General features: G+C 35.3%; 1 protein-coding gene across 3 annotated transcripts in view; it reads right to left on the bottom strand.

Moving 5' to 3' along the window:
• Positions 1-14,857, bottom strand: part of RELCH (RAB11 binding and LisH domain, coiled-coil and HEAT repeat containing) — a 143,208-nt gene that overhangs the window by 14,822 nt on the left and 113,529 nt on the right. For 2 of the 3 annotated variants that reach the window (XM_036755628.1, XM_036755619.1), the window contains 4 exons: positions 10,774-10,856; positions 9,866-9,929; positions 7,687-7,825; positions 6,434-6,550 (listed from right to left, as the gene is read on the bottom strand). In XM_036755628.1, the coding sequence (XP_036611523.1) occupies positions 6,434-6,550; positions 7,687-7,825; positions 9,866-9,929; positions 10,774-10,856 (403 nt within the window). Of the gene's footprint in view, positions 1-6,433; positions 6,551-7,686; positions 7,826-9,865; positions 9,930-10,131; positions 10,215-10,773; positions 10,857-14,857 lie in introns of all 3 variants that reach the window. The other variant, XM_036755624.1, reaches the window with a different exon arrangement.

The following is a 14,857-nucleotide window of genomic DNA, read 5'->3' on the forward strand; positions in this document are numbered from 1 at the left end:
GTATTAGGGTAGCTGAAGGAAATATACATACACACACACACACACACACACATATATATATAAAACATATATACATGCATACATGTATATAGACAGAGGGCACAGGGTAAGTTCAATATGAAGGGATGATATCTAAAAAATAAAATCAAATTAAGGGATGAGAGAGGAATGTATTGAGAGAGGGAGGGAGAAAAGGAGAGATAGAATGGGGTAAATTATCTCACATAAAAGTGGCAAGAAAAAAAAAGTGGCAAGAAAAAGCAGTTCTGTTGTAAGGGAAGAGGGGGCAGGTGAGGAGGAATGAGTGAATCTTGCTCTCATCAGATTTGACCTGAGGAGGGAATAACATACACACTCAATTGGGCATCTTACCCCACAGGAAAGAAGGAGGAAGGAGATAAAAAAGGGGGGATGATAGAAGGGAGGGCAGATGGGGGAGGAGGTAATCAAAAGCAAACACTTTCGAAAAGGGACAGGGTCAAGGGAGAAAACTGAACAAAGGGGGATAGGACAGGAAGGAGCAAAATATAGTTAGCCTTTCACAACATGAGTATTGTGGAAGGGTTTTACATAATGATACGCATGTGGCCTATGTTGAATTGCTTGCCTTCTTAGGGAGGGTGGGTGGGGAGGGAAGAGGGGAGAGAATTTGGAACTCAAAGTTTCAAAAGCAGATGTTCAAAAGGAAAAAGTTTTTGCATGCAACTAGGAAATAAGGTATACAGGTTACGGGGTATAGAAATCTATCTTGCCCTACAAGAAAGTAAGGGAAAAGGGGATGGCGGAGGAGTGGGGGTGACAGAAGTGAGGGCTGACTGGGGAATGGGGCAATCAGAATATATGCCATCTTGGAGTGGGGGGGAGGGTAGAAATGGGGAGAAAATCTGTAACTCAAAATCTTGTGGAAATCAATGCTGAAAACTAAAAATATTAAATAAATAATAAAATATTAAAAAGAAAAAGAATTTGAGACAGAAGAAGAAAGGAAAGCCAGGTGTAGTCCGTCACACCTCAGATTTTAGAAGATCAGATTAAAAAGTTCAGAGAAATAACAGGTTAAATCCAATGGTTAATAGTTAATAAAAGAAGTTAGCCCAACATGGATGAGAAGTGTAAAATTCTGATGAGGTAAGCAGAAATTATTTGGATAAGCAAAAAGGGAAATTAAAGATTGTAATAAGATCACTGATTTGAAAGCTCAATCCTTCTTATTTTACAGATGAAGAAAATTAGATCCAGATAGGTGAAGTGATATGACCAAAGTAACACAAATAATAAGTGGTAGTACTCTTTCTATTGAACTATATTGCATTTCCATCAAAAGTCAGTCTGAATTAAAAACATTGAAACAGTTCCACAGGGCATTCATTATAATTTAGAATTTTAAAAGAAATGTATAGAAGAAAATGCAAGAGCAGGCAATTAAGGATGAATACACAATCACAGTGCAATGTTGGAATAACAGTAACAGAAGTACCAAAACCCCCAAAGAAGGTGAGGCTGACAGTGAATGATGAGATCAACATAAAGTTTTTTTTTTTTTTAAAGCAACTCTGGGAATAAAAGGATTGCTTCTGAGCAGATGGAATGATGATAATGAGCAATGCTGAGAAGGCAAGTATACAATTCAACTCTAATTTTTCTTTGGTAAGGAGAGTGAACTGTTTGGAAAGTATTTAATGGTTAACCAGGTTAAAATAAAGATAAATGACTAAATGTTAAGTAAAGATCCTAGCTATTCTCAATGAGATCAAGTCACTAGAACTGGGACAAAGCACATCCTTGGGTATTCCAAAAGAAATGGCATCTGTAATTGCTGAGCCAGTTTTACAGATCTTTTTAAAAAGATAGCTAATTGCTTTGTTTTGTTTTAATTAACTCTTTTTCAATGAAAACCTGATTTCTCTCTTTCCAGTCCTCTTCTTCCCCCTACCTCCTAATTAGAAAGAAAGAAAACAAAGTCTCAATTACAAACATGTATAGTTAAGCAAAACAAATTCCTCCACTGGCCATGTCCAAAAAATGTCTCAATCTGCACTCTGAGTCCATCACTTCTCTATCAATCAATAAACATTTATTAAGTACCTACTATGTGCCAGGCACTGTGCCAAGTGCTGGGGACACAAAAAGAGACAAAAGAGGTGGCTAAGAATTGGAATTTGAAGGGACGCCCATCAATTGGGGAATGGCTAAACAAGCTGTGGTATATGATTGTGATGGAATATTATTGTACTATAAGAAATGACAAGCAGGATGATTTCAGAAAAGTCTGGAAAGACTTACATGAAATGATGCATAGTGAAGTGAATAGACCCAGGAGAACATTGTTCATGGTAACAGCAAAATTGTTTGATGAAGAATTGTGAATGAATTAGATATTCTCAGCAATACAATAATACAAGACAATCCCAAAGGACTAATGATGAAGCATACTACCTGCTTCCAGAGAAAGGACTGATATTGTCTGAATATAGATTGAAGCATGCTATTTTCACTTTCTTTTGAGTCTTCTTGTACAAAATGGAAATGTTTTACATAATTGCACATGCATAACCTATATCTGATTGCTCACTGTCTTGGGGAGGAAGTAGGGGAGGGAAGAGAGGGCGGGACAGAATTTAGAACTCAAAATTTTCAATAAAAATGTTAAAAAAAAGAGAGCTCTTGCTCTAAAGAAGCACACAATCTAATGGGGAATACAACATATAAAATAGACTACTTATAGGGTAAATAGGAAATAATTAACAGGCACTAGGATTAAGAGGGTTTGGGAAAGGCTTTCTGTACAATGTGGAATTTTATTTGGAACTTAAAGGAAGCCTGGAACCTTAATAGTTAAGAGTGAAGGGACAGCATTCCAGGGATGGGAGAGAGTCAGAGAAACAAGCCAGGAAGCCAGTGTCACTGGATCAAATAACATGTGTTGAGGACTAAGGTATAAGATGACTGGAAAGGCAGGAGGGGGCTAAGTTATAAAGGGCTCTGAATACCAAATGGAGCATTTTGTATTTGCTCCTGGAAGCAATAGCGAGCCATGGAATTTATTGAGTAGCAGGGTGACACAACTGTACCGTGCTTTAGGAAAATCACTTTAGTGGCTGAATGGAAGACGGATTAGAATGGGGAGACTGGAGCTGGGCAAACTCACCAGTAGGCTATTGCAATAATCCAGGTGTGAGGTGAGGAAGGGCTGCATCAGAGTGGTGGCAATGTCAGAGAAGAGAAGGGGGCACACTGCAATGGGGAAATCAAACAGGTCTTGACAATGGCTTGGATATTGGGGGTGGGGGTGGGTTAGAGATAGTGAGGAATCTAGGATGACTCCAAGGTTGGGAGCCTGAGGACTGGGAGGATGATGTTGCCCTCTACAGTGAAAGGAAAGTGGTGGAAAGGGGGTTTAGGGGAAAAGATAATAATTTTCATTTTGGACATGTCTGTTGAAAGGAGAAAAGCAATGATCAAGAATTTGAAAAAAGGAAGGGAAACTTCACAATTATATTCCTGTGTGCTTTATTTCTATTCCAGGCAAAATTCTAGAACATATTATTTATGAGAGGTTTGTGGACATTTAGAAAGTGATCCCTAAAAGACAGTTTGACTTAATCAAAAACAGTTCATGCCAGACTAACCTCATTAAATTTTCACCAATTCTGGACTTGAATTCTTACTTGGGTCATGTTTGTTCAACACATTCTAGTTTTAAGATCATTCTCCTGGATAGAGATGACAGAAGCAAAACAGAAGTTTGGTAGTTCTGCTTTCTATGTCGCTTGCTAACATTACACAATCTGTCTCCAGCAGTGGATTTATCTACCCCTTCCTTCTTTTGCCTTTGCAAATACCTAAAAAAACTCTTCTGGACTTTATCCTTCCTGATAATACTATTAGTACTCTTCATTATGAATATATATGTGTATATATGTATACATATATAAAATATGCATATGTACACATATATACACACATGTATGTATATACGTGTCTCCCCTTCTACCTTTTGCACATGTCCTTTTAAAATCTGAATTTACCGAAGAAGTTTTTGGATATTTCTTTCTTCTTCTTTGTTGGGGTCATTTGCAACCACATGCAGAGAATTTCACTTTTCAGGCTTTTAATGTTCCTGGGGCAACTTTCTCTTATCACTCCCTGAACATAATAAGTTTTCCTGGCCTACGCACTTACCTATCTTCTTATATACTTCAAATCCCATCTTCGGATGTTAAGAAAATGAGGTCTCTTTCTCTTTGCAGGTTCCTATTCTCTGTACATCATCAATTGATTCTTTATACTAGACAGAAGGTGGAAAGAAGTCTAGAGAAACATTCCTCCTCACCCCTTCTGCTACCTTCTGAGAGATGAAATTACCAGCAAGTAAAAAGATTATTATCTTTTTTTTTAAGTACAACTAGTCTTTCATCAGATGTCTGGATATTTGTTGCTTTCCATCACCACTAATGTATCTTATTTCTGGGCCAGGTCTCTAATCTTCATCAGGAAATGTCATGTCTTATCTTGGGTTTAAGAAACCAACGTCACTAGTACAGGGTAAGGGAAGGGTGGCTAAATAGCAGTTTACTTGAAAAAGATATGGGGGTTTACTGGCCTATATGCTTAAAAGAAGTTAATAATATGATATGTAAATAAAAAAAAAGCAGATTTGCTTAGGCCATGGTAAGAAGCACAGTGCCTAGAAAGAGGTCATGATTCCATAATGCTTTGGCCTGTCAGATTCCACCTGAAGTACTGTGTTCAGTTGTAAGTGCCACACTTTGGAAAGGTCACTGGTAATCTGGAGAGTGTCCAGGTGAGGGCAATAAGGATGATGAAAGACCTGTAGATTATGCTACATGAGAACTAACTGAAACAACTCTTAGCCAAGAGAAGAGAGGAATTAAAAGGGACAAATGCTAGCTGTCTTCAAGCATTTAAAAGACTATATTGTGGAAAAGAAATTTTATTTATTTCATTCTAGAGTAGAGCTAGGAGCATTGGATGACAGAGAAGCAGATTTCAGCTCAACATAAGGAGAAACTTCCTAGCAGTTGGAGCTATTCAAAAGCAGAACTAGAAGTCTTCAAAGCCTGGATGATTTTTCATCAGGGAGGTTGGGGGAGGGGATGGGGATTCTTGGTCAGGTATGGTTAGACTAGATGGCAGCTGAGATTTTATGATTCTAAAAGCATCATCCTTAGGCAGGGAAACAACAATAATACCAATGGGCATTTATAATAGGCTTTATAAGGTTGGCAAAATCCTTTAGATTCACTATCTTACTTTATCCTCACAATTACCCTGGGAAGGAAGCCTTGTACACTCTCACAGTGCTGTTAACTCCGCCCCCCATCTTTTATCCTGATTCAAAATTTCTCCCACTGCACATCTCCTCAGGTTTGTGATTTTCAATTCACATGTATACTTTGATACATACTATATATAGCTGCTATTGTAATAGTGCAAATCTATTAGAGCTATTTTGTTTGAAAATACACTTTTTAATGGCGATATTGACTTGCATACCTCCATTAGATTTTTAGCTCATTTTGTATATTACTCATATACTGTATTTTGATTTATTGACATACAAGGCTATAATTACCGTTCCTAATTTCCTTCTCTGTTTTTTTATCCTAAAAATTATTGGGTATTTATTTTACTGATATTCTTCCTCTGTCACATCTATTGTTCTCCATAATATGGGTGAATTTTGCAGTTTTATATATGCATGAACATTTTTTCCCCCTAAGTTGCAGTTTAAGTTTTTTTTGTCAGATCTGGTGATTTTCCTTGCTCCTTCCCAAACCTGTTCTTTCTTTAAGATAAAATCCATCTCTTGCGAGCTTTCACCTTTTCCTTTGTTTCTTTTCTCTCACCTTTCTTCTTCTTCATCTTCCTGTTCAAACAAGAACCACTGAGTTGTAGCCAATCTCCCTCTAAGAAAAGGCAAGGAGACTGCTGGACATGTCAGAACTACAGTCATTCATGTGACTGCCCTCATAAGGAGTACACAGAACATGGGTGGCCAGGCATTTTCTTAGAAATGGCTTGGAATAAAGGTCCTTCTTCAGCAATGACATCTGTGTTGGATAAGGCCTCAGGCAACAAGCTAAAGACCAATCTATGTTTTTCCTGAAGTATCTTCAATCTCTTCTCACTTTTTTGTCCAAATCTGTGTATCTGTATAAGGTAGACCTTGCCTGTCCATTGTTACATACACAGAAGGTCTTGGAATGCAAAAAATATATTACAAAATAAACCTGAAATGGACTGTATAATACAAAAAGAAACAAATGGAAGAACTAAGTTTGAAAAATTTAGAATATAAATTATGCTATTTTTTAATGTAATTCAAAGAGAAAAATACTAACATCTCTTCCTGTTATAAAGACATCAAAAATATGGGTTAAAACATTAATTTCTTTGAAAACAAGGATACAACAACAGGAAAGTGCACTGTAGGCTTCAAATAGATGAGTAGCAATATCTAGTCTTTTGGAATCCACAGTTTGTAGGTTGTTGACCAAAGCCAACTTGTGTAAATGTGGTATAACAACTGAAAAAGAAGGAAAAAAATTTCTTAATAAAAGTACAATTTGTTTATATCTAGTAGTTTTCTGATGATCAGCACCTTAGTATATTATTGTCCTTACAGTATACTAGACAAAACAGTAGACTAATTTGGGCTTTAGTCTTAGCACCACATTTAAACAACTATGTATTTTACACACACAGACAAAAGACACACACGTATATATATATATATATATATATATATATATATATATATACACACACACACACACACACACACACACACATATATGTGTCTGTGTGTATGTGTATGAAAACATAAATATAAATACACACACAATTTTGTCTCAACTGAGAGAGAAAATTGGCTCTGGGGGCATATTCTAAAAATATGAATAAATGAGAAGTACCTAAGAAAGCATCTAAAGACCAAAAATCACTAGCATATCTAATAAAAGAAGACTGCATTAATTTTTTCTCACTCTCTTTGATTCTTTCAATGAAACAAACCTTCCTCAAGGTTAGCACCTTATATCCCAACAGTAACATCAGGCAGCATGGCTCAGCTCACAGAGCTGGCTTCAAAGTCATGAAAACCCAGGTTCAAGTCCTGCATGTGGCATTTACTGGCCAGGTGTCCCTAAGCAAGTGATTTAAGCATCTCAGTATTTTAGGCAGCTCTGTAAGATTAAGATTGCAGAAAAGCTACTGACCTGAATTGGTGGAAATGAATTTTGTTACACGTTAAATAATGAGCAATTGCTAACTATGAAGTATCAGAGACATCAGTACTCCTTGTACTTCCAGCTTTTGGCACATGGTTTATTTAATAATAATGATGATGATGACGACAGACAGCATTCATACAGAACATTAAGGTTCGCAAAGTTCTTTATATACATGATCTGATATCATCCTCACAACAACCCTGTGAGGTGGATGACATTTTTAAAAGGCTGCAAGAGGTTAAATGACTTGCTCAAGGTCACACAGTCCAAGCCATCCATTACTAACTGCTGACTTCTATATAAGATGCATACAGTGGGGCACCTCACTTGGCACACAGGACCACAGGGTCAGGAATGTTCACAAAGGCTTTGCTGTTCACCATAATAAAAGGAATACTTTATATTAGGATAGTGTAGTAATTCAACTTACACTCATCTCGAAACCTGGGTTCTGCATTAGGTCCTACTCTTCCAAACGTCTTTATGATCTCTATATGCAGGGAGTGTTGGTCTTGATACTGAGGGTCTTCCAGGAAAGAAGCCAGCTGCATTTTCACTCTTTCCAGTAACTTAAAATCGACATACACACATAGTTAATAAAACATTCATAAGTACATGGAGTTAGCCAAAATGAAAAAAGAAAGTTCAGAGACTCAGCCTGCAATGTGGAATGAAAAACAATTAGACGTTGTTAAAGTAATTAGAGTAGTTAATAGTAGAGAACAGAGGCCTAACTTATGCTTTACTTGTTCTGTTTGGTCTAGAAAAAATTTAATACTTGGAAAAACCCAAAAATGATCCTATCAAGATGTTTTATCTTATTTCAGGCCAACAGATATGTATAATAATAAAGAAAAAAATCGTTGTCACAAAAATATTTAAGGAAATGGAGATACATTTCTAAGACTTAGGATTTAAATTTAAAATTACATCGCAAATTATAGTACAAGTTACCCATTTATTCACTTTTTGAACTGATGACTCAACAATGACTTATCTCTTACTCACGTTTCCCTAAAATATTTTATTTTAGGATTTAAGAACATGTTGAAATTCTGGCGAGACTGCAACCTCTGCAGAAAATTGTGCTCACCAGTGAGATATCCAAGTGGAAGCATGAGAAAAAAATTTCTGACTCCCAAATATATCTACTTTTTAAAAAATTCAACAAACATTTGTTGACCATTAACTAACAATATTTTACTACAGAGTCACAACAATTCCAGAGTTTCAAGGAAAGCTAGGATAGCAAAAATCCAAAAGCATTTTTCATAACAACAGATGCCACAAATTCACTATACTAACAATACCATCAACACTGATAAGAGTATGTGTCTTGGAATGAAAAGGTTACATTTTGGGGAATTTTTAAGCGGTTGTATCACTGAAATTATTAAGTAGTGACAAGAAAACATTTGTAGAGGGAATTATATTATTTTTGTCTCTGAAGAGTGAGTTACTAAAGCACATGAAGTAGTTACTATAATAATTGGAAAGCACCAGTCCCAGATTGGTTGTTCAATTTTTGGTACTTAAGTCTCCTGCCAGAATTGCACATGTTAGAGCTGGAAGGGGCCTCCAAAGCCATCTAGTCCCATCTCTTCATTTTAAAGGGGAGGAAACTGAAGCTGAGGGAGGTTAAATAGCTTGACTGAGGTCATACAGTACTAAGTACCAGAGACAGGATTTGAACCCAGAATCCCTGACTCCAGAATTAGAGCACATGCATCTATTTGCAAGACATTTTCTGAGAATAAACATATGGCCTGATACTTCGTAGAGAACAGATGTATCCTAGCCAATTTATCTCTAAATGTGTCAGTAGGAAAATAGGATTTCTCAATGGCCAATGGTGTCAGACTCGCTAATGTGCTCCTTTCTCCCTTGATCTTTCTACCTTTTCCTTCCTCTGATCATGTTCTCTTTGTGTCACATCTCAAGAGAGAAGGAATGAAGTTGTCCTGGCCATATCCTTGCCTGGCTTTCCAGAAAGATGAGAAGGATCACTTTATGGCACATTTGTTTTCCTTATAGCAGAAATATTCTCTATAACAGAATACATGAAATTATTAAAATAACTTGAAGCTTAAAAGTATGCATAATCAGGTAGTCTCATACATTTAACATGGTGAAACTTTAAAGTCATTTTAAAGGTCTAAAATAAGCTTCACTTATATGCATACCATAAGGTGCTCATCTTCTTTATGAAAATATCAACAAATAAAATGTGAAGCACAGCCTCTCTGTACAAAATGACTCATTACTTTGCATAAATAACTTCATTTTCTATTATGAGGGGTTTTTGTATTTTGGCTGAAAGCATGTTGCAGTGTGAGAAAGAATGGGCTATATTTCTAATGATAATGGTGACCAGAATTCATTGTTCAAAATATCACACATACAAGCTTCATTAAATTTGAAAAGATAACCTTTTTGTATAGGCATGAAAATATATTTGACAGGAAGATGACATTTTGGTACTTCCCAGGAACTGCTGTTGTGCATTTTAAGAAGTAAAATATGTACTACCTGTCCCAGGATGCAACTGTTACAGAAATGGCATCACCTTGTAAAGTCAGTAACACTATTTAGTTTCACGGCATTCCTACCTCTCTTTGAATAACTGTTTCCATAATGGTGCCAAAGGCAGGAATGGTGGCAATCCTGACAGAGCTGTGGAATAAGAAAATAAATAAACTTAACCTTTCTTCAAGAAAACAAAAAATAAAGCTAAAATATATTCAATATGGGCACAATTTATATTGTATTAGTTTCTAGCAATGACAAAATAAAAAAATAAAAAAAAAAAGCAGACCAGGAAGAATGCTCAAAAAGACAGACAGGATAACTTAAGGTCGCAGTCTGTGAAACTCACAATTCAGGATCACTGGACAAGGTAACAAGGGCCGGAGCAACCCGCTTGTCAACTAATGCTTCACTCATGCCTCGAAGAGTCAGCTGTAAACCAGTCGACATGCAATAAAAAATGGTTTGGTAAACTGGAATGAGAACTGGGTTAGCTGTGACTGAGGATGGGCAGGCAGACTCATTGGCCTTTCTTGGTTTAGTCACCCACAATAGACATTAAAATGGTTAAGGCTTTGGTTCATGCTACTATGCTTACTGGTAATGACCTGTTAGTGAGATTAGTGGAGCATCCCTTTTTAGCTTGGAGGAAATAGTCCATCAGCATATCGGGGTATTTGAAATTGACTGAATTACTTATACCTCAAATCTTTATATATGATTCAGTAGATAAATCCTCAAACTAAAAGGATAGTTTAGGCCTACTATGAATGAGTAAACTTTTAAACTGTAGGCTCATTTTATAAGAGTGTTTTAATTTGTCTTAATAACAAAGAAGTGGTATCCTGAAAAGGTTAGAACAACAGAACAAAATTTAATATTTAATAAAAACAAATACAACTTGAAGACACTTTAAGAATACTGATGGCTATTTTTCAACAAACAAATATTAAAAGGGATGCTGAATATATAAGTCAGGTAAGAAACTTACATTTCAGGATCACTGGAGAGAGTAATGAGAGCAGGAACAACCCTCTGAGCTACCAGAGTTTCATTCACCCCCTTCACCAACAGCTGATTGGTCGGCGCAGGGGAGGGGTATTCACAGGTGATGCACGTAAAGAGTGAGCACAGTACCACGGGAAGAAGAAAGGCATAACCAAGACAGAAAGAGAAAGAGAGAGAACACAAAAGCAAAACCAAAATTAGAAGCTAAGCATATATTGCTACACTAATGCTTTACAAAGGCAGAGGATGCTTGGGAGGAAAACAAAGCTTAAATGGCCTAGAAATCCACACAAGTTGAATTCATAATTAATTCAATGACAGTTTGTACTCTTGGGTCACATTTCATCGTGTTGTCTATTTAAAAATGAATCGCAATGGAATTAATAAATTTAATATTATTTTTAGGCTTTAAAAATGTTCAGTTAAAACATGACTCTGAGTTCAAAGTTAATGTTCCAAATTCAATCCAACATGAATGCATTTTAATATGACTAGTAAGGTACAAACTGAATTGTGCTACTAAGCTAGCAGTTTGCAGATACCCAAAGGCCACTAAAACTGCATATATGCTTTATAACTATAGCAAGCACCTTTAAATCACTAAGCAAAGTTTCTGATAATAGACTTCTTTTTAGCTTTCTCTTAAGGTAGAACTCAGGGCTATTAGGTCTGTGATGTATATGAAAGGACACAGCATCCAAGCCAATTTTCATTGGTTTGAATGGTTAAATTTTTATAATCAGGTATCATATTTTGTAATTCTTTCAATGTACCAATCATTTTTAAAAGTGAAACAGAACCATTATCAATTAATTTTCTGTCAATTCTGCCATCAATGGAAATATGATCTGATTTAATTTGATTGGAAGTTAAAAAGAGCTGATGTTTATTATTTAGTGATCTTAACTAGATAAATGGAGGCTAGTCCATTTCCTCTTTAAATCATTCATTTTTATGAGCGAAATCTAGAGAAGACTGAACACTACCCCCGTCCCTTTTTTACTTTCACTTTCACAAAATGGAAATTTAGATTTAATGTGAGATGTTAATCAGACTATAAGAGTAAAAATAAGGTTTCATGATATATCTTGGTTATCTTCAGTATTTTTATAATCAAAATTTTTATCATTTTGTTCTTTTGTAATGCATGACAACTAAATAACTGTGAGGAAAAACAACAAATTTATGACTTGTTCTTCTGCCCATTTGAATATAATCTTTGGTTTATCTGATGGGAAGTACAGACTTCCTGGTATGAAATACTATAGGTATAATTCAAACCAACTTGCTAAATTTCAACATTTTATTTTAGTAGTCTTGTCATCAAGACAGAATTTCTTAGCTACAATTAGTCTGCTTGTTTAAAAGTATAATCAAGGAGACTAATTCATGAATTTGCTAACTGTTCTCCCTGCTACTACCATTAAATGTCATAGCTTACTTTTGCTTTGGAAATAGCTTTGACACAATATAATATTATTATTATTAAACTTGATTTTAAATGAAGTAATTTTCATAAAAGGCCAAACAAAATAAAGTTTGGACAGGAAACAATGATTGCTAAGGCCGTCTATGATTATCAAAATCGTTAATTATTAACTGTATTGAACTGAATATAGGTCATATTACACCCCCCTCCAATCCTAGGACCAAATTTACCTAAAGCTGTAATTTCAAGGCAGCCCATGATAGGTATTACATAGGATTAGCAGACAATTAATTTAGAGTTGAATCTGGTCCAACCCCTTCATTTTACAGATAATGAAAATCAATCAATCAATCATTTATTAAAAGTCATACCCTATGCTAAGTGCTAGCAATGCAAATACAAAGAATGCAACAACCTTTATTCACAAGGGGCTTACATTCTAATGCAGCTGGCAACAACACATATAAACACACACACATATAATATATTTACATATATTATATAAAGGCATATAATAATTATAAAATGAATAAATAAAAATATATACAAAGTAGCTTTAGGAGGGAGAACTAGCAGTTGGGGGAATCAATAAAGACTTTCTCCTGTAACTGTTAGTACGTAAGCTATGTCTTAAAGAAAGAGGGACTTTGTGAGGTGGAGATAAGAAGGAGGATATCCTTGGCATGGGGCACAGCCAATACAAAGTCATGAAGAAAGGAGGTAGAGTTTCTTGTATAAGGAAGAAAGGAAAGCCACTTTGGCTGGATAACGTAGTACAGGAGTGAGGATAACATTCAATGAAACTAGAAAGACAGGTTGGGATCAGGTGGTATTCGGTTGAAGCCCAGGGATGCTACCTGATTGACTCGAGGTCAAAGAAGAAGTAAACGGCAGAACTGAGATTTGACCCCAAACCTTTTAACTACAAATCCAGCACTCTGTCCAGTACACTGTGCTGCCTCTCTAGAATTTCATAGTACACCTTTATTTTTCCTTCCAAAGAGATTTCATTTTAGAAGGTGACCTATATTCAGACCAACACTTGTTTGTACATAGTTACTTTTGTCTTCTCCATTAGACGGTGAGATCCTTGATGGCAGGAACTGTCTTTTGCCTTTGTCTTTCTTTATATCCACAGCACCTAGCATAGTGCCTGATGCACAGTAGGCACTTAAAAATGCTTATTGACTGACAACACGGCACATGTAAAGAAGTATCACTTCTGAAAAATGAGTGATTTGGATTCATGTCCTTTCTAGCTCTAAATTTGTTATACACATATATGTACATATATCTGAAGTTTATATGCTTATGACTATATTAAAAACTATCTGTGGTGGTGAAGAAATAAGCAGAACAAATGGTTCAGAAAATCAGAATTATTTCAAAACTATATTGACTGCATTATCAAAATCAATTCCCAAGATACGACTATTTAGAAATGTAAAGGTTGGTTCTTGATTCCTTACTTGGATTCTTGATTAATAAGAGTTTTCTTATTGGGAATATTCTCATGAATGCAAAAAATCACGATGATTGATCATGAGCCTCATTTACTCTAACATATGAATACATGGCTGAAGTTCAAATTAAAGGGATCTGACCGAAAAAATACTTATATTTTCACTTCTGTCACTAAACCTAATTTATACTTAGGAGAAAATGTTTATTATATGTGAATTCTTCAAAACATAAACCAATCCGTAAGCATTTAACCAATGTCTATTATGTGCTGGGTATTGTGCTAGGTCCTGGAACTAAACCTCTTATGCAGAGACAAACAGACTCACAACAAGAGTTATATTAACCGCAGCAATAGCTTAAGCATGAATAGTTTTCAAATCAGCAGCAACAGCAAAGGGACAGACCCAAACCAGGCAAAAGCTGTAAAGAAGCTAGAAAATGTATTTTTAAGAAATTATAGGGAGCATTCAAAATTTTATTTATATAGACTTATTTTCATTCATTTATTTCAGAGTACTGAGAAATACCATAAAGTATGTATTATCATTAGGTCTAACAAAGTTAAAGGACTAACGCTTTATGTGTGTTTTTTAGTAAAACTTATAACTGCTTTTTCAAATTTGTTCTGAAATATCTGGAAGAGAAAATGATAAAAAAAAACTTCCTAAATGTTGAATCTGCAATATTTTTATACTGTAGTATTAATTATTCATTATTAATTCACATTATTTTCTGGGGAAAAGAATAATCTAATGAATTCTTCAGACACAGAGGGAACTTATTCTGAAAGTAAAGTCAAAATCCTGGTTTTCTATTACCCTGAAGGAAAAGAGTTGGAATCTTTATATGTGTGTGTGTGCATGTTTAGTTATTGAGGTTATGCCAGAGATAGTGACTTCCTGCTTCCTTAGAACTACAGATGACTTTTACAAAAATGATAAAGGTCATACAGAATTATCATAACCCTAATTTATGTACTTGAAGATTTCAGAGGACATAATTTTAAAAATATTACTACTGATTTAGCCCTCTGATGCATCCTTTTAAACTCTGAGAAGTTATAATTAATACTGATGGATGGGTATAATGCAATCAATTTAATTTAGCAATACTGCTCTTAAAAAACTATTAAAAATTTATACTGGAGTATGTGACAGGGAACTTGGGTTTTTAA

The sequence above is a fragment of the Trichosurus vulpecula genome, chromosome 1 (assembly GCF_011100635.1).
Source record: "Trichosurus vulpecula isolate mTriVul1 chromosome 1, mTriVul1.pri, whole genome shotgun sequence".
Lineage (NCBI taxonomy): Eukaryota > Metazoa > Chordata > Mammalia > Diprotodontia > Phalangeridae > Trichosurus > Trichosurus vulpecula.